General features: G+C 37.8%; 1 protein-coding gene across 2 annotated transcripts in view; it reads right to left on the reverse strand.

Annotated features, from left to right (window-relative positions):
- Positions 1-200: 200 nt before the first annotated feature.
- rab3gap1 (RAB3 GTPase activating protein subunit 1) overlaps positions 201-26285 on the reverse strand; it is a 28829-nt gene continuing 2744 nt past the window's right edge. The window contains exons 5-25 of one of the 2 annotated variants that reach the window (XM_059325038.1): positions 26194-26272; positions 25109-25228; positions 23695-23860; positions 22756-22855; positions 21480-21561; positions 21079-21147; positions 20007-20080; positions 19449-19541; positions 18431-18603; positions 17325-17432; positions 17028-17200; positions 16802-16856; positions 15937-16275; positions 14935-15072; positions 12507-12734; positions 12263-12359; positions 11337-11440; positions 9683-9798; positions 7663-7765; positions 5263-5286; positions 201-1153 (exon numbers count right to left, since the gene is read on the reverse strand). In XM_059325038.1, coding sequence (XP_059181021.1) covers positions 920-1153; positions 5263-5286; positions 7663-7765; positions 9683-9798; positions 11337-11440; positions 12263-12359; positions 12507-12734; positions 14935-15072; positions 15937-16275; positions 16802-16856; positions 17028-17200; positions 17325-17432; positions 18431-18603; positions 19449-19541; positions 20007-20080; positions 21079-21147; positions 21480-21561; positions 22756-22855; positions 23695-23860; positions 25109-25228; positions 26194-26272 — 2675 coding nt within the window. In that variant the 3' untranslated portion in view covers positions 201-919. The remainder of the gene's footprint in view (positions 1154-5262; positions 5287-7662; positions 7766-9682; positions 9799-11336; positions 11441-12262; positions 12360-12506; positions 12735-14934; positions 15073-15936; positions 16276-16801; positions 16857-17027; positions 17201-17324; positions 17433-18430; positions 18604-19448; positions 19542-20006; positions 20081-21078; positions 21148-21479; positions 21562-22755; positions 22856-23694; positions 23861-25108; positions 25229-26193; positions 26273-26285) is intronic. The other variant, XM_059325039.1, reaches the window with a different exon arrangement.

Here is a 26285-nt window from a genome sequence, read left to right on the forward strand (position 1 = left end):
GCTAGGGCTGGGCAATATATCGATTAAAAAAATATATCAATATATTTTTAAATGTGATATGGAATTAGACCATATCGCATATATCGATATAGTTCAAATTTGCGCTGTGATCCTTGCTCCAGGCAAGCTGCTATATATATATATATATATATATATATATATATATATATATATATATATATATATATAGCATTTATATATATATATATATAAATGCTGCCCTTACTAGGATTTGTCATATTTAGTTCTATTGTAGTGTTCGTTATTCTTTTCTCTTATAAATATATTTATTTCAGAAAAAGATTGGCCTATTTTATTTAATTGGTTATTTTTATTTAAGATATTTTTTTATTTAAAATGTGCAATTTATGGAAATTTGAATAAATTTGAGTACAAAAAGGTGACATGTCATATATGACTTTGACTGAAAATTTGCTCTCACTTTTTGATAAAAATACCGGAATATATATCGTATATCATTATTCAGCCTGTTTGTTGCTGTATGTATTTACTAGTGTGTAGTGTATTGCTAGAGTATTTATTTATAACTTATGTGTATTTGTTTATTCAGAGATTGTATGTTTTTATGTGTGTCATGTTAGTATTTTATATATTGGAGAAGCCAAAGACAAATTTCAATAAAGTCCTATCTATCCATTTGTCTGAATATATTGAGATATGACTTTTGGTCCGTATCGCCCAGCCCTATGTAACGCCTGAATAAAAACATTTACTGAACAAGCATTTGTATCCACAAACAAACTCATTATCAACATGTCGACCAACTAAAGAAACTGAATCATTTTAATATGCCGTCTCATGTAATCTACTGCTTTTAACTTCTGGCTTCAAGCTGTAAATCATCATCGGCAGGTGGAACATGGTTTCAGATGAGATGCTGTCTAACAGGCGTTTGGTTTTAGAAGAAGGAAGTGTCTGAAGAGAAGGCCCCCGCCAGCCTGAACTCCTCCCTCATCAACACACAGAACAGCCGCTGAGGCAGAGCTTTGGAGTACGGAGCGGGCCGAGGGACACACGTACGCAGGATGATCTCCCGTCCTGCTGGAGGAGGGAAGTCAGGCACTTTAGCGCTTCCTCCGGTCGTCTTCTTGTCTCGCACCAAGTCATCGTCCAGGGGAGCCAAGAGGGCAGCCTGAGGGTGGAGGAAAGGGGAAATGTTATTAAAGAGGTTTGTATATACCGTATTTTCCGCACCATAAGGCGCACCGGAGTATAAGCCGCAGCAGCTAAATTGAATGATGTGTACATATATAAGCCGCACTGGACTATAAGCCGCAGGTGTTTTAATGTTTAATTACCATATGTAAGGGTTCGTGCACAGAGGGGATTGTCGGGAAAGAGATGGCTGCTTGAGGAAGCTTCTTTTACAGCCAGATTGACTGTCTTTAACTTAAAAGCTGCATCATATGCATTTCTACGTTTGTTTTCCATAATGATGGTTTGTGCATGAAAACATTCTTTGCACAAACTATCTCGCTCTCGTAATGTCGGTCTTGCTCTCGTTCTGTCTCTCGTAACACTCTCGGTTTCACTTTTACTTTTGCGCGCTACCTGTTTCACTCTTTTCCGGCGCCCTGCCATATTGGCTCGGGGTCCTTCGCCTGCCGCTGATTACGGCGCGGCGACTCCGACAAACTAAGTAGCTTTCGACACAAATACACACAGACAAGTGAAAAATAGCTTAAAAGTATATGAAGGACCCCGAGCCGATCTGGTACTACACCTGCCTCCAGCTTTTCCTGCTGGAGCCCGCCACTCCTCGCGGACCGGTCATAGAGCCCATAGAGTTAAAGTTGGTGGACTGTAACCTGTAAAATCCATAGATTTAGGAGGTAACCTAGTGGCCGTTAGCTGTAAAAATCCATAGATTAGCCGCACCGTTATATAAACCGCAGAATTGAAAAATGGGGAAAAAGGCGCGGCTTATGGTCCGAAAATAACGGTAGTAGGGTTGTCAAAAGTATCGATACTCAAAAAAGTATCGATACTAAAACGTTGTATCCGGATACGGTAAGATATTTTCAAAAGTATCGATACCTAGCCAAGGAATGAACACTTAAGTTAAGTTTTTTTTTTTTTTTTATCAAGCTTGCCTAATATTGTGCACAGCATACAACCTCAAAATATTGTCCAAATTGTTATTGTTTATTGTATTTATTTATTTTTTGCACTACCTCAGACCTGAAGCTTGTTGTTATAGTTGCAGTTTCTTTTTGCTGTTTTTATTATAAATATTTAACCTGTGGTTCTGTTCATTTTTACATGTTGCATTTTTCTTCTTTATTTCTGTTAAATTTTGGGGTCTTTGTTTTTATCCTGGTGGTATCGAAAATGGTATCGAGTATCGAATATTTTCCTGAGTATCGGTATAGAGTTCAGTCCTTATGAAATATATAATTTTGTTTGGTTATTGACTTTGTGAGGGATGTACAGATACAATAACGAACTATCTCTGCAGTATTTCAGCATTAATTAAATTATAGCTGAGTATCGGTATAGAGTTGAAAATTTTAGTATTGTGACAACCCTAACGACACTAAAATTTTCAACTTTGAAAGACTACAACCTGATACACCACATAGAAGTACAAACACATCTAATGCTACCTATACATCAGAAGACTTTGAAAAGATTTGGAAAAGACTCGTGGAAAACTATCTTGTCACACCTGCTCACATCTAAAGACAAGTGTTTAGATTTTTAGTCTCACACTGAGATTTTAGACAGTCTGTGAATCTTGCAGGGTCACTATTTACAAGACTACAACTAGATTCTTTTAGCATTTTTTTTCCTACCATGCAATTTTTCCCATCATGCTCTTAGTAAAAACTTACTAAATGGAGGAGAAGCAGCTTTTGGCTCCAGCTGCTCTAGTGTGTGCAGTTGTTTGTGTTGATAAAACAAACAAAAAACAACAAAAAGAAGAGAAGACGCCACAAAAAAAACATCCAATTTAGTTTTGTTTATCCTCAGCACCACGCCTGGAATGCCCTGCTTATCCTGCTGCCCCCGCGACCCAGCCCCGGATAAGCCGAATAAAATGGATGGATGGATCAGCACCCAACTTTGCATCCTAACTGTCTCTGATTGACTCTGTTCTTCCGCTGAGCCAGCACCTTTAACAAAATTACCAAATTAATGAATAGACTGCAGCTAATAAATGTGTTAGTTTGTCTCTCGATTCTGACCAACTCAAAACATCTCACAGATATAAATACACCTTATAGACCACAAACCCAACATCGCTTTTTAAAAAAAATAAAAAAATAAATTAAATAAAATTTTCTGCGACGAATAGCCGGGTAGTTGAGGCAGAGCAATCAAGCAGAGATACACAGAGCGCCTCTTCGGCCAATCAGCACCTCCGTTTTCTGAGCTCGATTACTCTGCCTCAACTACCCGGATGTTCGTCGCAGAAAATTTACATTGAATTTTGCGAACTGAATTTGAATTGTGAGAACTGAATGTTCAGTTCCAAACTAATAAATTCAATTTCAAATTACAATTCAGATTCAGTTTTTCAGTGCAATGATTCAAATTGAACAATAGAAATTCAAATTATGTGATTCAAATTCAAATATAAATAATTCAAATTCAGTTTCTGGTGACACATATTTCAGCCCATAGTTAACGTGCATCATTAACCCAGTTACAGAATGATTCGACAGTCATGAACTACAAGGAAATGATTGTTTATTACAACATGTTTTGGCTCAAGCTATCAGGTGACGTTATGGCCATTTGGTACTGTAATAAACTGCTTTCCTATATTGATGTTTTGATAACCAGGACATGATTCTACATGCACAAACACAAACACAAAACATGTGAAAAACCTGATTACAGCAGCATGTAGGTCAAATATTCAGCGGTGAAGTCACAAAGAATGGATAGCTGCCGCTGATAACACCATGAGTTGCGTATCTTTTGCAACTGATAACTGAGCTTGTGCTGTTGTTTTTTTTTTAATAGAATGGTTTCTATGCGCATCTTGTAAATATTTGTCTAATTTGTTGTAGTGGTGTGTAAAACAGGTGTCCAGACAAGACAAAGTAGCTAGGGTGCGACACAGGTGCAACACAACTAAAACTACTACAGGTATAATATTTAGCTATGCAAACCTCCATGTCACCAAAAAGTCCATGCTTGTAAAAAAAAAGACGACGGCAGATAAATATGAAGGAGATTTCTGTTAGGATCAATTGTAAACAGTCTATTTGTGCTTTAGAAATGTTTTTAAGATTTATCATTTGTGCTGTCGTATCAAACTTTATACAGCTTTGAAAGGAGAAAGTCCCTGTGTGTAGGTGTTGGATGTACACTACAGGCCAAAAGTTTGGAAGCAAGATCCAATTTGTACAAAAAAAGATCATAGTTTCATTGCTATACTTTGCAACAAAATAAACGTGATTATTATATAAAGAGTAATTTATAAGAACACATTTTTACTATAATTATCAGGTCTTTGGGTTTTTTATTGCTTAGACTTTGTGTATCCTTCTTTCCTTAATGTATAAATCTGAACTCTTGTTTCTTTACTCAGCTGCTTCAGTTAGAGATATGAGATATGAACACAGTTGAGATTTATTGGGATTTTTGTATCCAAACTCTCAAAAGTCAAAGAGCTAAAGTGAATAATGCAAACTGTGATTTGTTTTGTTTTTTGACTTTTGCACTGAAGTTGTGACTCTTCCAAATCTTCTCAACCCTAAAACTAAAAACTAAAACCTAAAATTTTTCTTTTGTTAACATTTATTCATCAATGGTCTGGTAACATCAATGTATACCTAAAGGTAAACTGAGGAAAATGGTTCAATTTAATAAAAGTAAAGTCTGATCATGCAGTAAACCAAAAATCCAAAGAATCAATACTGGTTTTTAAGAAAGCCATTGTGAACAAAAAAAGTTGCTTCCAAACTTTTGGCCTGTAGTCTATATGTCTATATGTTTGCAAACTGCAGGTGATGAACATGTTATGAATGACAATTGGCTGTAGGAGTTTTAAACTTAATATAGATGGTTAGGTGTAATATACAGTAGAAATCTTTTAGAATCTACTTGCACTGTATGTTTGTTGGTGTGTACTTAAGACCAGGGTCCTAAACAAGTCTGAACTTGTGTATTTATGTGTGTGTGTGTGTGTGTGTGTGTGTGTGTGTGTGTGAGTGTGTGCTGTTGGAATGTGGGGGACTGTAGATCTATACTGGTAGACTGGAGAAAAGTCTCAATGCTTGCAGTTACCTCATCATTGGTGAAGTCAGCCAGCTTGACGTAAGCAGCAGGGGAAGAAACAACAGAACACAGTCGAATGGAGGACAAAAAAAATGTACAACAAAAAAGAAACACCACATATTATGTCTCAAGAGGTTCTGAAGAACTGCTTGACTGCTCCATTACCTCACAAACATTTACATAAATATAGTGTAGGGCTGGGCGATATGGACCAAAAGTCATATCCCGATATACAGTATTTAGGCTGAATATCAATATATACGATATATATCACGATATTTTTACCGCAAAATAAGAGCAAATGTTCAGTCAAAGCTAAATATGACATTTCATGAGTAGCTTTATTGAAACCGTTCATTAAAGTGAACATCAATACTGTTTACAGTAACAACAGGAGTACTTTTTTTGAAAAGCAAAGCTCCATAAAGTGATTTAAAAAAAATTAAAAATCCAATCTTTTTCTGAAATAACTATATATATATGCGAAAAGAGAAAAGAGAGAAACATGACAAAGGAGCTAAATATGACAAAGGGCAGCATTTATATACAGACATGGAAAAAATGTTTAGACTATTGTTTTTCTTCAATTTTATTGTTTGGATTTGTTTGGACAAATATAATGATAACAACAAGAATAGCTCATAAGAGTTTAAATTAAGAGCTGATAAGAGCCATTTTCCATGTTTTTTTTAATAATAACCAAACAAATTAACAAGAAAACCATCTAAATGTCTAGATATCAGCTCCTAAATGAAACTCTTATAAGCTGTTTTTGTTGTTATGATCATATCTGTCCAAACAAATGTACCTTTAGTTGTACCAGGCATTAAAATGAACAAGAAATTTAAGAAAAACAATGGTCTAATCATTTTTACCATGACTGTATAAAGCAGCTTCCCTGGAGCAAGGATCACAGTACAAATTTGAACTATATCGATATATGCGATATGGTCTAATTCAATATCACATTAAAAAATATATCAATATATTTTTTATATTGATATATCGCCCAGCCCTAATATAGCATATATTGTGCTATCATGCTATTTATGCTAATTATGCTAATGCCTCTGTCGTCAGAGGGGAAATATTTTGTGACTGCTTGTTGACACAGTCCTTATGAAATACATAATTTTGTTTGGTTATTTACTTTGTGAGGGATGTACAGATACAATAACCAACTATATCTGCAGGATTGCAGCATTAATTAAATTATAGCTGATTACCCAGACCAAATACCAAACTACTGGTGAAAATGAATGTTACATTTTTGCACATTACACAAAAGACTCTTATAACAACAAAACAAAGGAAAAGGGACAGTGAAATAGAAGACTTCATGTTTTCCACAGAGGCTTTGCAAAATTATTGCAATGCAATAATATCTGCAAGATGTACCACTATTATAGGCAATGATGTGATCGTGTGTTTACTTTGCAACCTAATTTGTATTAAGTTATTTGCAACTCACCTCGACCTCCCAGTTAATGTCATAGATTCTCTTAAAAACAAAAAAGAATGTGATACAAATCTATTTAATTAATGTGACCTTTCAAATTCCTCTATTTATTTACTTACTCCTACTATTTACTCTAATTACTCTAAATGTTTAGAAGGCTGAAACGCTGTTGTTTTGTTTTAATGCTGATTTTTTGTGCTGCCTGTGAAAAGACTTAAAACCAATCAGAGCCACAAAACGTGATACACAACCAATCAGAACAACAAAGCATGTGACGCAGCACTGAGTGACAGGCAGGTTGGGGCCAAAGGCAATGTAGTTACACAATCAGAATGAATTTTAATTGATCAACGCTGCCTTGTTTGACAGTTTGATCTGATTTTAATTTATGTTTATCAGAGAGACAGCAAGGTTTAGACAGCATGTAGCTAGCAGCATTTATTTTTTTTAATGTAAAACTTTATTTTAACCAAACCAGAGTTGTTGGTTTTTTGAGATGTGGAAACAGTGATGGCTTGCTTTACAGGTAGTGACAGCTCTTTGGACTTCATGTTGAGAGTTGACGCATATACCACACTTGAAATGGACTCTAGACCTTTAATCTTCTCCTTGTACATGAAATAATGAGGGAATAGCGCACACCTGGCCACTGAACAGCTGAACAGCCAACTGTCCAATTACTTTTGGTCCCTTAAAATGTAAAATGTGTTGTAATTCCTACACCGTTCATCTAATTTGGATGTAAAAACCCTCAAGTTAAAGCTGAAAGTCTGCACTTAAAGCACATTTTGTTTCATTTTAAATCCATTGTGGTGGTGTACAGAGCTGAAATGCAGAAAATTGTGTCAATGTCCAAATATTTATGGACATGCTGTGAATTACACCACCTAGAGCTTTCCCATGGTAAGAGGCTACCATTACCAAGTAGTTAAATAAGAGTGAGTGCTTACCCTCTGAGCGTTGACAAACAGCCTGTGGATGATGCTGCCTGTCGGACCCTGTCCAGCTCCAATCACCACCACCTCTGGTTCTTCCAGCAGTGAGCTCACAAACCTGAAGGAAACACACAACAAACATGAATCCAGTGGTGCTGTAGTCAGTGACATGTCCAGTAGCACAGGACAGTTAACTGGACACAGTTGTTAACAGTTTACTGAATCAGCTTCCGATGTTACTGTTAAGCCGAACAAACAGGTCGCTGTAACTGACGGATAGATTTAGTTAAGACAGAACACCCAAGTTACACTTTATTACTGGACATCAGCTCTTTCATTCATAGCTGTGTGGATCAGCTGACTAGACATATCCAAAACTGTGTAAAAACAATGTATTTCTATATCCATGTATTACCCAATATACACGTTGTATATGAACACTACGCAAGAGTATTACACCTCATTGTACATCCCACTTTCACACACAACCTCATTTGGCCATAATTGAAAAATCGACTTAATCTCCCACTATATGAATACATACTTCCCCAGCAGCTTAGTGTTACATGACTCTGGGTAAGTGGGCAAAGGAAGCAGGTTTAGCAGCCTGGATGGACATCATGGCAGAGGCAAAGAGACCAAAGAGGAGGTTGGCTGAGGAAGCCAAGATAAGAAGAGTGCTACAGAGTAGCTAGGCAGATATTCTGAAGCTCATATAAGATTCCTCCTGCTAAGAGCCGAATATAATGAGCTGTCAGCATTGAAAGCAATGGCCAGCCTTCTCCGACTTAAAGCATCATTCAACAATCAGGTGGAAACAGCTTCAAGTTACAGAGTGAAAGGCTTCTCCTCTCACTTCAGGATAACCACGGAGGGATCACTGGAGATTAAACTGAGATAAATTAAACTTCAAGGAAATTTAGAGCTTTATATTTCAGAGATAATTCACAACAAATTTAAATAAAAAAAACCTTCATACACCAATTGTACAAGAAGTTCTCAGGGCTGAAATATTGATGTAATGTGGATGATGCAGAAAGGAAACCCACCTGAAGAAGAGACTGAATTCAAAGTTTCAAATTGTTTCACATGCCTTGGTATTCAAATTGTACCACGTATTGAGAATACTGTAGAAACCATAAGTGTCCAACCATAGATGGACACCAATACCAATGTCATTAATTGGGAATTATAATATATATATATATATATATATATATATATATATATATATAAATATATATATATATATATATATATATATATATATATATATATATATATATATATATAAATAAAAGTAAATATTCTCAAAATGAATGCAATGCCTAAGCTGTTATACTGTATTGCCACCACTGAGTAGTTTATTCTCGCATCTAAAAAGCCTTTTCATTAGATTCTTATGGAGCAACAGATTCTGCAGGTTGCAACTGTCACTGTTGTGCTTGATAGATGACAGGAGATGCCTTAGATGCCCCACAACCCTCTTATCTGGCATGACTGGGCAGAGCAGTTGAGAATGTTAATGTCCCATGTTAGGGAGGAGGATGCCTCCTTATGGAGGGAGATGGAAAGCCAGCTACTGGGGTTCTTTCTTCAAAACCAACATGGCTCAAAATTTTCACACAATGTGAAAAGTATTTTCTTGAGCCAGTTGAAGGCGTGGTCCACATGGATCGGGATGACTCCTCCATCACCTCGTTTTGAGCCAAGAAAAACTCTGACATCCTGACAATAACTGATCAATTTCAATTAAGGAAATATTCTCCATAACTTTGACAAGGACTGACTAATTTTAGTTCAGGACATCTTTGACTATATACAGATTCAAAATGAACTTTTTTACTGTAACAGTTTGGAGGATTGCCAAAAAGTCCCACATTTCCTTTAACTTGAGTCAAAGAATGTCAGCAAACATCTTTAAGTTTATTTTACTTATTAGCTATTACTTAATTAAAATGTGTACTATGCAAATCATCAGACACTTCAACAGCGTCTCTACTGCCTAGATGCTAAAACAAATTGCAGGACTTACTTCTCCAGCTCTTCTGTGTCCTCTCCCTTCCCGCCCTCACCGATGGCAAACTTGGCCTTAAGCGAGCGGGCTCGGGTGATGGCCGTCTCCATCGCCATCAACTGGTTAATTAAATCCTACAGACAGAGGAAGGCAAGCTGTTGACAACAACCTGGAGGAACTTCATGTGAAATATGCTTGGAATCTAACTCAGGGTTAGTACACTTTATCAGTGGTCAAATTCAAGCATTTTTTGCATGTTTTAGATGAGTACTTACATACTAAAAGGGGCAGATTTCACTGAACCATACCAACAGTAATGTTATTACACTTTAAGGAGGAACGGTCTTCATTTCAGATAGGCTACTCATTATTTTTTACATTGAACATGTGATTATCTATAGTCTATAGATGGATATAGTCAGATTGCAAGAGAAATACCGGAAGAATTTCAAGTATTTACAAGCACTTTATCCAAAATCCAAGCACTTTTTAAACCTTTAAATTCAAGCATTTTCAAGGATTTCAAGCACCCGTACGAACCCTGCTAACTATTGAGATTGCAGTCCATATGTGAAGGATTTTTTTGTTGTTTCTTCTAAATCTAATTAAACAAATAGTTACTTTGCAAATCAACTGCACTGGAGTACAGCCAAAAACTATGAAACACCTGCAGTGTGTTTTCAGAGAATGATAAACGCCTATGGTTCATTTTATGTTAATTGACAATTTGTCAAATTGTGTTGATCAATCGACTTTTCATGTCCCAAAAATTTCATAGAAGTTGAGTACAATGAGCCGTGTTTCCTTTAAGGAGGATAGTGGCTGCTGGGAAAGGCCCAGGCCACGCCCTCTCAAATGTCCGCTCACTCTGCGTGTCTCCATTACAAAAAGGCTCCAGAGGGATTTAAGAGAATCCGCAGGTGATGTATGGTTTTTAATTGTCGCGTAACCCAGCATGGCTAATTATGCACAGAGTCTCCGCTGATCATAAACATCATGATTGTGAATTAACCAGCATCACTAACTGTACACAGAGTGTCCGGTGCTTGTTGTAAACAAACAGAGATCGTTAAGTGAACACCTCCTGCAGCAGCAGCACATACACACTGTACTGCTACAGAGCTAACTGTTAGCCTGTTAGCAATGTGCAGACTGAACACAAAGGGGTTTACATCCCCTCCGGCTCTGTGACTGCAGCTGGGAGAGACTGCTGCAGGAGGACTGTGCCGATTCGACTCGTTCTTACTCTTCTTAAGGAGCCGCCGGTCCCCAAAAAAGTTGCTGGATTTGTCGCCAGTCGCTTTTTGGAAACTAAGGGGGTCTGAAAAGACGCTAAATATAGCAACAAAATCACTAAGTTGGCAACACTGCTTCGCCGGCTTTCACAAATGGTGCGTGTTGTTGTGGCGTCCAGTACTGTTTTTTTTCAGGGGAGAAAAACGGCCCTGCTCTTCCACAGGGCTGAAAAAAGTCTGAAAAAAAGACCGCTCCGGACGGCTCATATTCAAATTAGGGGCGTTTGGGCAAGTCAGACCCGCCTCATTGCGGGTATTGGACTGTAGCGGAAACACCCTTATGGAGTGATTGAATACAATATGAGAAACATGTCAGATGTCTCATCCTCGTAAGAATGATCAGCCTGCGGAAATATTTTATTTTCTTCATCACTGACCTCGACCTTCTTCTCGTCATGGTTGAGGGGGTGCAGCAGCTTGCAGGCTTGACTCGTAACTTGCTGGATGATTTTTTTGACTGATGGAATGTCTTCTACTGACTCTGTTACAAAGAGGACCGAGAAAAGACAGAGGAAAGAAAGAAAGGAAAGAAAAACAATTGCAAGATTGTTAGAGTAATGGTAAACCAGCAAATTATGAAAGTAAGTGTTAAGTAAGCAGAAGGATCTTGCAAAAAGACAGATTGTAAAGTATCTAACCTAATGCACCTGAACATCAGAAGACTTTGAAAAGATTTGGAAAAATTATCAGCTCACACCTGCTCGCATCTAAAGACAAGAGTTTAGAGTTTTTAGTCTCAGACTGAGATTTTAGACAGACTGTGAATCTTGCAGTGTAACTATTTACAAGACTACAACTAGATACTTTTAGCATTTTTTTTCCTACCATGCTATTTTTTTCCCATCATGTTCTTAGTAAAACTAACAAAATGTAGGAGAAGCAGCTTTTGGCTCCAGCTGCTCTAGTGTGTGCAGTGGTTTGTGTTGGAAAAAAACAAACAAACAAAAAAGAAGAGAAGACGCCACAAAATGTCCCTCACAAAGCTGAAAAAGGGTTTCTGTTTTTCTGACATGAAAAGTTTCTGACATGAAAAGTATTTTACAGTAAAAATAGATATAAGGAAGAATAAAGGAAAGGAAGATTTAGAAATGAATTCATGATCTACATTTATGTCCTATTTAATTATAATTTGTTTAATTGAATAATTATATTTATCAGCTCTATCAACTTTCATTTAGTTCATCAATCATCGATTACTTATTTATGTATACATTTATTTATGAATTTTAAATGGGTCTCCTTACTGTTCTCTTTACTAAGAAACAGCGCCCCCAAAAATATATTCATATAAATCTTGACTCACCTTCCTCCTTCAGCTTCAGAATGGCAGCGTGGAGGATGCAGGGCAGGAGGTGGTAGGTCAGGTCTGCAGGTTTCATCACTGCCAAGTAGTGAAGCACCTGAAAATACATTTAAAAATTCCATGTTTAGTTGGAGTCTGCCTTTGATTGGTTCTTGCTGATCTCTCTCAGTTACATCAAATTCATTTAAAACGGTGAATTTTCATGTCAGTTGTAGGTATTTTATCCGGCTGTAGTGAGAATCACCTTTTCAGCCTCTTTAGTGTCATCAAAGAGTCGTCTCTGGCGGCGTGCAGGTGTGACCCTGGCCGTCTCCCAGGCCTCCACCCACATGTTGCCTGGGATCTTCATCCTGGCGCTGAGCTCGCCTTTCACAACTTTGACGCCATTTTCATCGACCGACTCCTCCTCCACGTAATCTCTGGGCGAGTACCAGCGCACAAAGTCCTCCAGAACACAGCCTGGGTTGGCTGCCTGTGAGGTGACAGGAAAACAGTTTGATTTAAGACTGTGTTCAACTTTAACTGATCTGAAATACATTAATGTTCATTCATTTTCCCAAGAGCCTTATAAAAAAACAAGAGGTGAAAAATATATTTTGTGAGAAATACCAGAAACTGGACTGACTTAGTTACTACAATTATTTCACACAAATAATAATAATGCCTGAGATTGATTACTGAAGTGCACCGTATTCACCAAAGACAAAAATAAAGGTTTTATATTGTAATTCTTCTGATTTCATAATCAATAATTATAATCATGATAAAATTACAAGAAAATATTTCATATTTAAAATACAACAAGTGCTACACTATTTTCTAGGACCCAACACATTATGTGACCTGATAATACATTTTTGAAATACATTGCCACTGCAAACATTATTGTTTGTCCACAGTTAATTAAAATGTTTTATCTGTTCAGAATTAACCTTAACCACAATAGTCTGGAGTTATGCCCAATTTAATAAAATTGGTTTTATATAGCCCAATATTATAAACTAGAAAATTTCCTCTGGGGAAATTTTGAAAGGACCACAGGAGCTACTGCCGGTGTGTGTGTGTGTGTGTGTGTGTAATTAAAATCACATAAAGTTACTGTGTGTGTGTGTGTGTGTGTGTGCGCGCGCGTGCATGCGCGTGCGTGCGTGCGTGCGTGTGTTTTAAGCATGTGTATGCATGTGTGAGGAGTGTGCGTGCTTACGCGCATGTGTGTGTGTGTGCATCTGTAACTGTAATCACATCAAAGATCAAAGGCAATCAGATCAAAGCAATCAACAGAATTAAGTGGCACCTGTTAATGAAAGAGTGACAGCAGCCAGAGGTGGACTGAAATTTCTGGCCTCGAACAGAAAGCATTTTTGGCAAAACCATAATACCTATCATTGATCCGACTTCACTTTGAGCGTTCCGAGTTCTTCCTGAACGTCTACATGTTTGTTTGTTTTTTAAGAAAAATGAAAAAATAGCTTTGTTAGAGCGATCTAAAAAAACTGTTCCATCTTCCCTTTTTCCGAAATCTCCCTGCGTTCTTAATATGGGAGCCAATGAGGCAGTTGGTGGTGTTGGTGCCGCATCTCTGCGTCGTACGCCCAAACTATAACTCTGACAGCTTTACCAGAGGTTTGTGAGTGAGAAGACAAATTTTCCTACGTTTCTATGTATAAATTATTTCTGTAGAGTGGAATTTGCGGCCTGGAGCGCAGTTTTAAAATATATTTTTTGACAGTTTTACCTCTCCCTCTACACTCTGAGCGATGACATCACACACTCTGACACGAACATTCCGTGCAATACACACCCATTATAATCTCAGAATTTCTCCAAAAATTATCATGGTCATTGAACAGGGATTGATAAAAAACTATATGACCTATCGAAACGTGGATTAATACACAGATACAAAAGACTTGTGTCTACTGTTTAAAGTTTAAATGGAGTCTCTAGGTGAAATTATGCCGGAGAAGTATTCATTCATTCATTCATTCATTCATTCATTCATTCATTCATTCAAGTAATAGCACACTGATCCCGATCAAACCGCACGTTTTGATACATAATTTGTCCTGCAACTCTTTAAGTTGTAGGACTAGTAACGGGACGAAATTGCGTCCGCAAGAGGAATAAGAAAAAATCCACAGTATAACAGTCCCGAGCACTGGTCCCTACAGCTATTGCTGTATGGGACCAGTGCTCGGTGCGATTGCCCCAAGGCCCTAATAACAATATGTAGAACACATGCGCGCAGATGGCACTAGGGATTCATAGTGATCCCGATCGGTCCCCCCCACTTTCAGTGACAAAAACACTAATTTACATTGCAGCACATAGAGAGTCCGGCGGCTAATGGTGCGTTCAAGGTCTACACGAATGTCAGAATTTCCATCGTTGTTCCGAACTCCAAGTTCCGAGCTCCAAGTTCCAACTTTCAGTGCAAATAAAACACACCATAAGGCGTTACGGTAAAAACGTGTTAGACCCATCTTCAAAATAAAAGCAAACACATGTAGCTTTCAAAATAAGAGCACATGGATGTGTTAGTAGAGTCCACCACAGAATTTACAAGAAGACTAGTCAAAATATAACTCCTTAAATAAAACATAGAAGAACCCTTATTACAGTAAACGTGTGTACATGTTTAGACAGGATGTGTGTGTGTCTGCCTGGTTGACCTTAAAGGACTCCATGTCAGAGAGAAGACAGGCGCTCTGCATCCGGGCGCGGAGGTGGGTGCCTTCAGCTGATGTGCCGAGCTTGGCCAGGACTTCTGATTGCTCCTCTAACAGATCCTCTGTCATGGGAGCAGGTTCCTAATAAATTAAACACACAAACACATGCATCGATCAATATTGCAGCAGATATTCTGACTTTTTTATTACCGTCTCTTTTTAGCTCTAACACCTCTATTTATGTTTATTATATGATATATAATAAATTAGTCTTGGGACAACGAAGCTTCGTGAAGCATTTGCTTTATTCACGGAGCCCAAGAGATGGCGCTCTTTGTTCAACAAAGGGCTGAAAACACATTCAATTAACCCATTAAGGCCTAAAACACCTGGAAAAAATGCCTGTAAAACTTCTGGGTGATTTTAAAATAACCCCTAAAACCTGAAGTTTTTCTGGAAATTCAACAGAAGTGTCAACGCTTCCTACTAAAGAATCGGTTTTTCAGCCTCTGTAGCAGATAGAAATGAAATTCAAAAGTATTTTAGAGCTTATAGCTGTTATATCTGAGCTCTATCCACTATAGTCGTCTTCCGCCATGATTTCAAAGTTCTGGAAAAGTCCCATGTTGCATTGCGACACTCCCACATGTATTCTGATGCATTTCATTGGCCAAGAGACCGGAAATAGGTGGAAAAAACTACAAATACTAGAAAACTACATATCCACTTTCCCCGCTTTAATGGTAGAATAACGCAAGAGCGCCCCAGTTTTATAGGTAGAAATGCGGTAATGTTTTCCCGGCTTAAATGGGTTAACATTGCTGAGGCCTTTTTTTTAAAGCAAAGAGCGCCATCTAGTGGGGTCAAAAAATAAAACAAATGCTTCACGAAGCTTCGTTGTCCCGACAATAATAAACATATAAACAGGCGCCACTGTTTGTGTATGCATTCATAAATAAATTATAGATATTTATGTAAAAGAAGTCATGACTCAGAGATCCTGACCTGTGTGACAGGAATGTAGAGCGGCTCCGTAGAGTTGAGTAGAGTGGTGTTGTTGTAGGGGTGGAGCCGACCCTCTGCTTTACTTTTAGTGCCATTTTTTTCTGCCTCAGTATGTGGAGCCTCTATGTCCCCCTGGTCACTCAGGCACTCAAAGAACTCGTCCTCACTGTCGCTCCATGAGTCCCAGGACTTCCCCGGGGACACCTCCCTTGTTGACGCCGTCTTTGAGTCTGGAGCGGAGCCGCTACCGGAAACCTTACGCTGTCGCTCTTTGTTTCCCTCCAGCGCCTTACGAGCCTCATCTCTGGCCCTCTTCCTCTCGATGCAGCAATTCAGCATCTATGCAGGAACAGAAGACTTTTTAGACATGGAGTAGTTCACGTTGGGGAAAATGTTAAGGAAACATTTGCAACCCTGAATGTGAATCAATGCGGAATGGAAATCTAGTAAGAAAAAGTTTACTACATTACACAAGCTCTCTTTGGCTATTTTGGTCTATAAAATAAACAAAAAGTAAAAAGGATAGACTGTTAAACCTAAACAAAATAATACAATCATACACCTTACGAAGTACAGTTTCCCTCTTTTACTGAACTATGACAAGCTTAACTGCCTTTTATATCTATCTATCTATAAAGCAAGAAGCGTCTGTGTGTATGTTTGTGTGTGTGTGTGTGTGTCTAGTTCATATCTCTCTGACCGTTAGTCAGACTGACCTCAGATTTCGTATGTGGCTTGCACATGGCACAAAGATGTGCATCCTCGATTTTGAAGATTTTTGAATTAATTTTACTTACTTTTAATTTACGTAGGACGTGTTGCAGCATTGCACTGTATTGCACATGCATTGTGTATTCATAACTACCTGGAGCTTCTGATGCAAAAGACAACAGCGAAGATCAGGAGATCCCTCAGGCAGTCTGTACATTAAGAAGAAGATGGAGAAGATAAGTTGCATAGGAGTGAATGTGAGAACATGCAACAATAGATTGAGCAACTACACTAACTCCTTAAGATTTACTAATTTCTAGTTTCTTCAATTTCAATTTCTTGTTTTTTGTCAGTTGGTTTTGGCAGTGTGTTGTACCCACCCGTAGATGAGGTAGTTGTTTTCCCAGCGGTATCTCAACTCGAGGACAAACTCCTGCCAGAGGTGAGCGACAGCACGCAGCCCTCCATGGTTGTAGTTGACCAGACAGGCACACAGAGCCAGACGGTAGGTCAGACTGTCAAAGGGTGCTGACTTCAGCTGGAGGAAAAGGTTCTGGACACAGTGGGAGAGACAGCAGGGGAAACAAATGATAAAAATTATAGTCTCACATCAGTCATACTGACTGAGACCCAAGAGAAACTGTCACAGTGTGTAAGGTTGAAGAGTAGAGTCATACATCATCAGGGCTGGTTTTCTGCTGGCCTTTCCCACAGGTGTACGGCTGTGGAGTTTTATTCTTGCTACTTTCTGATGACTTCTCCACAGCAGCATCTGGGAAGAGATACTGAGACAAGAAAAGAAAAAGAAAAAAACATTTGAAAAATAAATTAAATTATACATGAATCCAATCAAGCAGTGTCAAAATCTTCCAGGCAATAATACATTATAGCAAAATATATACATAGTGGTGAATCATCACCTTCGAGGAAGAAATGTGGTAAAAAAAAAATCTAATTGAAATTGAATTTGCTAGGGAGCATAAAGCAACGCAAAAAGGCCATGTGGTCGGATCAGGCGGCAACGTCCAGGTCTGAGCAGGGAGGCAAACCAGGAAGTGCCTCAAGCTGCATTCTACGGAAAATTCCACCAGGGGGCGCTAAGTTTGGCTGCAAAAACATTTCTGTCCATTCATTTCAATGCAAAATGAGAAAACTTCTCACTTGATTTATTACCTCAGAAAATGTTTTAAGGACAACACTATGGTCTCAATCACTAGTAAAAAATCTTCTCCAAGACAATTTGATGTTAATAGTGTAAATAATGGCCCCATTTAGAAGAAAATAGAAGATAAAGAATCGCATGATTTGGGGCGGGGCTACCTTTGATTGACAGGTCACTGACAAGGTGAGCCTTCATCAGGAGGGAAGCAGAACAATGTGTATCCACGGCAACGTGTCAATAAAGTTATATATAACGTTATATAGATATAAAAAAGGACGTTTAGCGGTTTGGTCTCATAACTTTGACCCTTTCACTGTATTTTCACTTAATGACAGTTTATTTGAACGTTTTGTTCAGTAAAAATGTCTTGTTCAGCGTTTGGTTGGACTAACAGACACTCCAAGGAGTCGCTGCTCAGTTTTCTGAGGTCAGTAACGAACATTTTGTTTTTGTTTGTTGCTAGCCAAAACTAACATCCCAGTTAATGCTCCAGTTAATGCTAACATGAATTAGCAGCAGCTTCTCTCAGTCAGGTTGAGGTGTAGAGAGGCTGTAGTCAGTGATCAGATGATCCACTATAATGTAATATAACCTGGAAGAATCAGCATGAATGAACCTTACCAGAAGGATAGTGTTGAGTACATCAGTGTTGAGTGGTGACTCATCAGTGCGCCGGTGGCGTCGGATGTGTTTTCGGGCGCTGTGCACCATGTTGGAGACAGACAGTTTGGAGATTGGCACTGTTGCTGCTGGCTCCGTCAGCTTCGATAGAGCAGAAGTGATGTCACTATTTTCTGCAGGGAAAAAACAGCAGTTTTTTACAGCAGCAGGTACCATCATATAGTTAACACTGTATAAATAATAAGGTATTTGTATATTGTATCTCTGACAGACGTCGTAAACTACAGGTGCATCTCAATAAATTAGAATATCATAGAAAAGTTAATTTATGTCAGTAATTCTTCTAATTATGATGATTATGGCTTACACTTAATGAAGACCTAAAATTCACTGTCTCAAAAAATTTTGAATATTACGAAAGAGCAATTTTAAAAAGTATGTTTAACTCTATGGAGTCTTGGGCTATTTTGTCCATTTTTGAAAACCTTTTCATGTCTTTTTTGTGTTTTTTTTGTGTGGTAATTTTGTGTCTGTTGTGTCTTTTTTTGTTTATTTTGTGTCTTTTTTTGTCATTTTGTGTCTTTTTTGTAACTTTTTTGTAACTTTTTTGGTAATTTTGTGTCTTTTTTATGTCCTTTTTTTTCATTTTGTGTCTTCTGTGTCTTTTTGGTCATTTAGTGTATTTTTTCTAATAATTTTGTCTTTTTTTTAATTTTGTGTCTTTTTTGGTCATTTTGTGTCTTTTTTTGACGTCATGAAGAAGTCGTGCTCCGGCGCTTTCGTGGACTCCAGAGGGTTAATATGGAAATGTTGGCCTCTGAAAAGTATGTCATCTATATGACTCAATACTTGGTTGGGGCTGTTTGACTTGAACTACTAGAAATGGACTCTTCTATGATATTCTGATGTGTAGAGATGCACCTGTAACTGCTTTAAATTACGGTTTTCAGTGACATAAACCATAGCCAGTAAAAAACCAATGCTATCCATTTCAGTGTTAAACAGCCAGCAGCCTGACCTTTGCCCTCCTCTTCAGCCATTCCCCTTCCCAGGATCTCTTCCGTAGACTCCTTCCTACAGCAGAGCTTAAAGAACTCTGTCAGAAAGTCACCTGCATGGGAAGACAAAAATGGAAAAAAAAAACAGACAAAAAATTTACCCCGATTACAATGCACCAGAAAATTATTTAATTAATCGTCCGTCTTGCATAAGTTAATGTTGACATTCATAACAACAATATACTTATTTTTGGCTTTTTACTCTCAGGCTTTTCAGCAAAGAATTATTGAACATCATTAAAAATAAAAGCTGAAAATACAGCTCCAACAGGATGCTACAAGGTTTGATTTTCCAATAATATTCCAATAGTTTCCAGCGAATATCAATGTTCAATGTGTGTACCTTATAAAAAGTAAGTGTTTTATCTACTTAATCTCCCACTATACGAATACATACTTACTACGAGCACTGCACTAGTATTAATGATACAATTAAATACATTTCACTGACTAGTTTTCAAGAGTGAAACACATTTTTGAGTGTTATTATATAAATGTCCACCGGCCACACATCTTACCCAGCAAACACTGGGGGTTTTCGGCTGTCCTGACTCGGACTGACCAGTGAGGAGCCTGGAGAGGGTCAAGATCACTGCAGAGTCACAGAAAAAGAGAGAGAAAACATAAATGGTTAAATCACAAAGCCTTTTGCTGGTCCAAATTTGTGTCCAGATTATGACCCACAGGCTTAACCCATTTAGGCCTAAAACGCCTGGAAAAAATTCCTGGAAAACCTCTGGGCGATTTTAAAATAACCCCCTAAAACTTGAAGTTTTTCTGGAAATTCAACAGAAGTGTCAACGCCCACTGAATAATCGATTTTTCAGCCTCTGTAGCAGATAGAAATTAAATTCAAAAAGTATTTGAGAGCTTATAGCTATTATATCTGAGCTCCCTCTGCTATAGTCGTCTCGCGCCATGATTTCAGTTCTGGAAAAGTCCCATGTTGCATTGCGACACTCCCACATGCATTCTGATGCATTTCATTGGCCAAGAGACCGAAAAATAGGTGAAAAAAACTACAAATACTACTAAACGACGTATCCGATTTCCCCGCTTTAATGGTAGAATAATAATAATAATAATAACAGAGCCCCTGGTTTTAATGGTAGAAATGCGTTTATGCTTTCCCGGCTTAAATGGGTTAATCTATGTTGTTCTCTCTCTGGTCGTCTGGGGGCCACAGGTCACTTTGCACAATGCACAGGCCGAGTATGAACCATCAACAAAGTGGAATATTCAGTGGTAAAAGCATCGCCTCTGGCAGTCAGTAAGGATAAAACAGAACATAAAATTCAGACACATTAAAAAAAAAAGGAAAACATAATGAACTGTGAAAATAAGAAGAGCAAGAAGGGCCAGAGCCGACTCTACTTCCTGTAAAGGCTCAGAGGCTTCAACGTCTGCAGTCAACCAGAGAGAACTTGTGTTTGACATGCAGTTATTCTTGTAAATACTGCCATGAGATTCTCCACCCCTAACCTCCCTGGAGATAAATAAAATATCCAATCTATATCAATCTATCTATAGAAGCCGGGCTTTGCAGTGGAGTCACAGAGAGTTCAGATAGACAATTTGGGACATTCTCACCTGTAGACATCATTATCCACAACTATGCCTTCGGTCAGGTGAGGCCAAGTGGTTGCAAGATGAAGCTCACTACAACATCCAAAAAAAAAGACAAAATCATTTATTAGGTTTTGAGATTTTGAGACTCATTGTTGGAGATTTTACAATCAACTTTTTGAACTATTTTATGTTGACATAACATTAGAGGGAAACACATTAGGACAGAAAAATAATATAAAAATGATAATTCCACACAGAACCCATTGACCTTATGACAAATATTATGCTTGTATGTGATACAGTTATACCATGCACACACTGGAGACGTGTAATAAAAGGCCAGTTAAAATGCACCAAGTTCAGATTTGTTTGTAGTGTTCTGCTTGTGGAATGTTCTGTCGTCAAGGTTACAGTGTCTTTACCTGATTGGCTCCTCACAGGCTCCAAATGGAATCTTCCCAAACTCCACTCCTCCCACCTCACCGCCAAGGAGTGTGTCAAAGTCTGCCAGAAAGTAAAAAAAAAAAAAAAAAAGGCACAGTATTTAATAAAACAAAAACCAAAATAAAACTGGACTTCACATAAGCAACTCTACTGTCATCTATCTATAAAGCAAGAAGCGTCTCTGTGTGTGTGTGTCTAGGTGTGCATCCTCGATTTTGAAGATTTTTGAATATTTTTGAATATTTTTCAAAATATCATTATTTACGTAGGACGTGTTGCAGCATTGCACTGTTTCTGATCCGACGCCTTTTAGAGGAGCTCCGCCCCCTTTTAGTTAAGCTCCGCCGCCCCCCTTTTTTGTGGAGCCCCGCCCCCTTTTAGGGGAGCTCCGCCCCATTGTGTGATAGGCCTACACCTGGTCAGTAACACAATTCACTCTGGATTTACACCCTGACTCATCTCATCTGTAAGTCTATTTAGCCTACCTATCTTTAGGAGTTTTAAAGTGCGCTACAAGGTTCGATTTTCCAATAATATTCAAATAGTTTCCAGCAAATATCAATGTTCAATGTGTATGTGCTGGATGGTGTGGTACCTTATGAAAAGTAAGTGTTTTATGGAGTTGCAGACGTTGTAGTGGTCTTCATTTAATCTGCAAATTCTGTTATTCGCGATTAGCATGCTAATCGGAGATTTAGCTTTATTCACTTCTTATGTTGCATTACTATGTAATTCAGGGATGACATTCATGTTGCTTAGCGTAATGCCCATAATCATTTGATATGAGATACTTACATGCAATTTAGTATATCAGCTAATTGGGTTCATGTTAATGTACTTTTAGTGCAGCATACTGCGTAATGTGCTATCTCACGATTAGCATGCTAAGCGGAGATTTAAGTCCTTTCTTCCGCATCAGTTTGATCCATTGAAAACAGTAAAAACAAAACTTTATTAACTGACAGCTAAGCATGATACGCACAGAAAGATAGCGTTTCTGTGTTATTTAAGGTTACACTAGGAAGAGGCATTAACATTACCTACAAAATACAATCTCACACTATACGAATACATATTTCCTACGGGCACTGCACTAGTAGATAATAATAAAGAAAAGAAACACATTGTTGTTTTGGGATGCTGTTACACCCTGAATAACTGCCTTACAAAATAATGAGAATCGTAGAATCGCTGTATGATATCATGATGGTTTTGTGTCATGCATTACTCCATTCCTATTCTGTATTTGCTCACCTGGAGGCTGCTGTGGCCATGAATACTGCTGCCAGTCCTGGAGAATGTAGGTAAAACGGATGGCAATGGTGATTGGAGGTAGAGGGGACAAAGAACAACCCTGAGGAGAAAAAAAGGTATAAAATGTTTAAGCACTTTCTGACCAAACTGTTCCAAGAACTTCCGAACCAAAGAAACGACAGTCAGGAACTGAACTAGGACCTAAAAGTCACTTTTGCACATTTCCACTGCCGTCTGTATTATAAGATCTTTCACCAGGAGGAATAAGTGATGGGTATTTCTTGTGATGAGTGGGTCAATCGCAAGGACGTGGAAACACTGTGTGCAATAGACGATCTAGAACAGGGGTCCCAAACTCAAATTACCTGGGGGCCGCTGGAGGCAATATCAAATACCAAAGCAAACCAAAAAAAGACACAAAATGACTTAAAAAAAAGACACACAATGATCAAAAAAAGACACAAAATGACCAATGAAGACACAAAATTACAGAAAAAGACACAAAATGACTGAAAAAACACAAAATTACTTAAAAACACACAAAATTACAAAAAAAGACACAAAATGACCAAAAATACACAGAATTACCAAAAAACACACAAAATTATAAATAAAAAAAGATACAAAATTACCAAAAAAAGTAATTAAAGGGACCTTCCACACACAACACGGTAAAGTGCCATTCATATAAAACTTGAGAGCCATGTTCTAAACCCTTATAGACTTTAATAGTTTTAAATAATTGATTAATTCAACTTAATTTTTAATTTATTAATATAAGAACTTGACACACAATGAATCCATTTGAGATGCAGTTTATGAGCTTTCTCTATTCATTTAAATTCTGTGTGGAAAAATATGGGGAGGTGTCTTCTGAATTCTGCAGGTTCAGGTTCTGTGTGTCTGTACGTCAGATTTATTACATCAACAGGAACTCACTATCTTAGACTTGAAGATGTCGAGCAGGCCCGACAGGTGGTTGTACTGGTTCGGCACCTTGCGGAGGTGGACCATCTCAAAGTCAGTGCGCACACCTGGACCCTGGCACTCTCCGACATACACCCGCCTCCACTTCTGCTGGATCTGCACAAACATGGGCACCTGGCTGAGAACACAAGAAGAGCACGCATTACTAACAGATTTCAGTTTGTTCTGTCTCTTGTAGAGCACTCATGTCTAGTGCCACTAGACATCTCTCAACAGGCATTCACTTCAAGATGTGAAACACATTTATCTGAAGTAATTTATTTTCACAGTATGACCCAAAAGTAGGGTTGGGTACCTGACTGAGTACCAATTCCTGTTGGATCAACATTTACCTAACTTCAGTACTGAGGGCGCATCTCATGAAAGTCAAATCGAATTTTGAAGCAAAATTTCCAAATGTCGCATTAAAGAAAATGCAAATTAGGGACGTTTCCATCAATTGTTTTAGGGTGAATACTTTGGTACGAAGATGGCAGTATAATGTAATGCTGTGGGCTAATCTGTCAGTAAACAGCAGAAGAAGAAGAGCTTAAGTAAGAAATTAGGCTGCTAATCGGACAACTTTGGCCACCCATGGAAGAAAATATGTTGCCAAATAAATAAATATTTCAAATATTTTGAGGATTTTAATCCTTTAAATGTCAGTTTGATTGCATAATGTAACTGATGTTTTTTAGGGGGAAAACCCCCACAAAATTGTAGTTATTTTCCATATTATAAATCATTTTTGGCTGAGGCATTGGTTTTTAATCACAGTCTTGGATATGTCAAAGATTAGCAACAAAATTGATTTCGATGCATATTTAGTTTTTGTGTAGCGTCAGATTTAAAATGTAATAAGCCCTTTTTTTCTATTTTGACTGCCCCCAGCCAAAATTTCTGACTTTTGACTCAAAGTAGAAAAAAATCTGTAAAGTTTTTATAGCATTTTTTGGAGGTGGACATTTTCAGCCTCAATGGTCTGAAAGGGTAGTAAATTTGTACACAGTGTATTATAGACACATTAGAAAAATTGAAATTTGAATTTCAAAACATATCAAGAAAAAAATCCTTCTTCCGAAAATCATCTCATTTGCAGTATCACAGCCAAAATTATTGCCAAAACAAAAGTGAAAAATGACAAACGCGGCTGAAAATGTCAAACAATTTCTCTGAAATTTCTACATAACAAAACACAGCACATTTCAAACAGACAACAAAACAATACTACAAAAACAGTCCATACATATTATCTGGTACTCAATTTAAATTTTAATATGAACGCCTCTAGCAAGAACTTCAGTTCAGTTCATTTTCCCACATTGAAAACTAAAAGATTCATGTGGAAAGCGACCTGTTGCCCTCTAAAGTGATGAAGATGACTCACCAGCCGCTGTTGGCCAGAGAAATGGAAATAGAGCTGAGAAGCAGATTGCATTTGGACTCGCTGATGATCGCCTCGCAGTTGGTTCCAGGGCTGATGACCACAAATTCTCGAATACCGTACCTGTAACAGAGACACATGCAGAGCAGAGCAGAGCGTTGCATTTTTATCCACTTTGCTATTTTCCAGAGGTGTCAAGTACTTAAGTCAAAATTTTGGGTATCTATACTTTACTCGAGTTTAAAAACACACGCACAAAAACCCCTATCCCGATAAATCGCTCCATCCAGATAAATTAGTCCAATAAATATATAAAATATATATCGATATATTTCTAAATGTGATATGGAATTAGACCATATCGCATATATCGATTGAGTTCACTTTTTTCCTTCTTTTTTTATATATAAATGCTGCGCTTACTAGGGTTTGTCATATTTAGATATTCTGTAATGTTCGTTATTCTTTTCTCATATGAATATATTTATTTCAGAAAGATATTGGCCTATTTTAGTCTATTTTTATTTAAGATATTTTTTTATATAAATGTTCACTTTATGGAGCTTTGATTTTTTTAAAAAGGTACTCCTGTTGTTATACAGTATTTATGTTCACTTAAATAAACGGTTTCAATAAAACTACTTGTGACATGTCATATTTGACTTTGACTGAACATTTGTTCTCACTTTGTGATAAAAATATTAGGATATATATCGTATATCGATATCCAGCCTAAATATATCGGGATATGACTTTTGGTGCATATCGCCCAGCCCTACTCTCTCCTTGTGTTTTTGTCTCTTAATACAGTTGTACTATCAAATGAGTAAAAACCCCAATGGAGAAAAAAATGTTTTAATTTTTTTTCATACATCAGTTTAAATGTAGTTATTCCAAGTGACTGCGTACCAGGGGAAACAGCCATTAATGAGCAATTCCTTCATGCAAAATTCAACTAAAATTTGACAGTGACACTAACTAGCTATTGTTTAGTTCAGTTTAAATAAGCGACCTCCTCGGGTTGAACAGATTTTTCTGTGTAACCTGGTTTTTCTTTGCTAGAAAACATAATGCATGACAGAACTCACCATCTGACCAGGCAGTGTGCTCGAGGAGGGAAGTCATTGTTCATACACAGAAGGTCCTGCATCGCTAAGGGGAAGGCATCTGGACACAAGAA

The sequence above is a fragment of the Centropristis striata genome, chromosome 21 (genome assembly GCF_030273125.1).
Source record: "Centropristis striata isolate RG_2023a ecotype Rhode Island chromosome 21, C.striata_1.0, whole genome shotgun sequence".
Classification (NCBI taxonomy): domain Eukaryota; kingdom Metazoa; phylum Chordata; class Actinopteri; order Perciformes; family Serranidae; genus Centropristis; species Centropristis striata.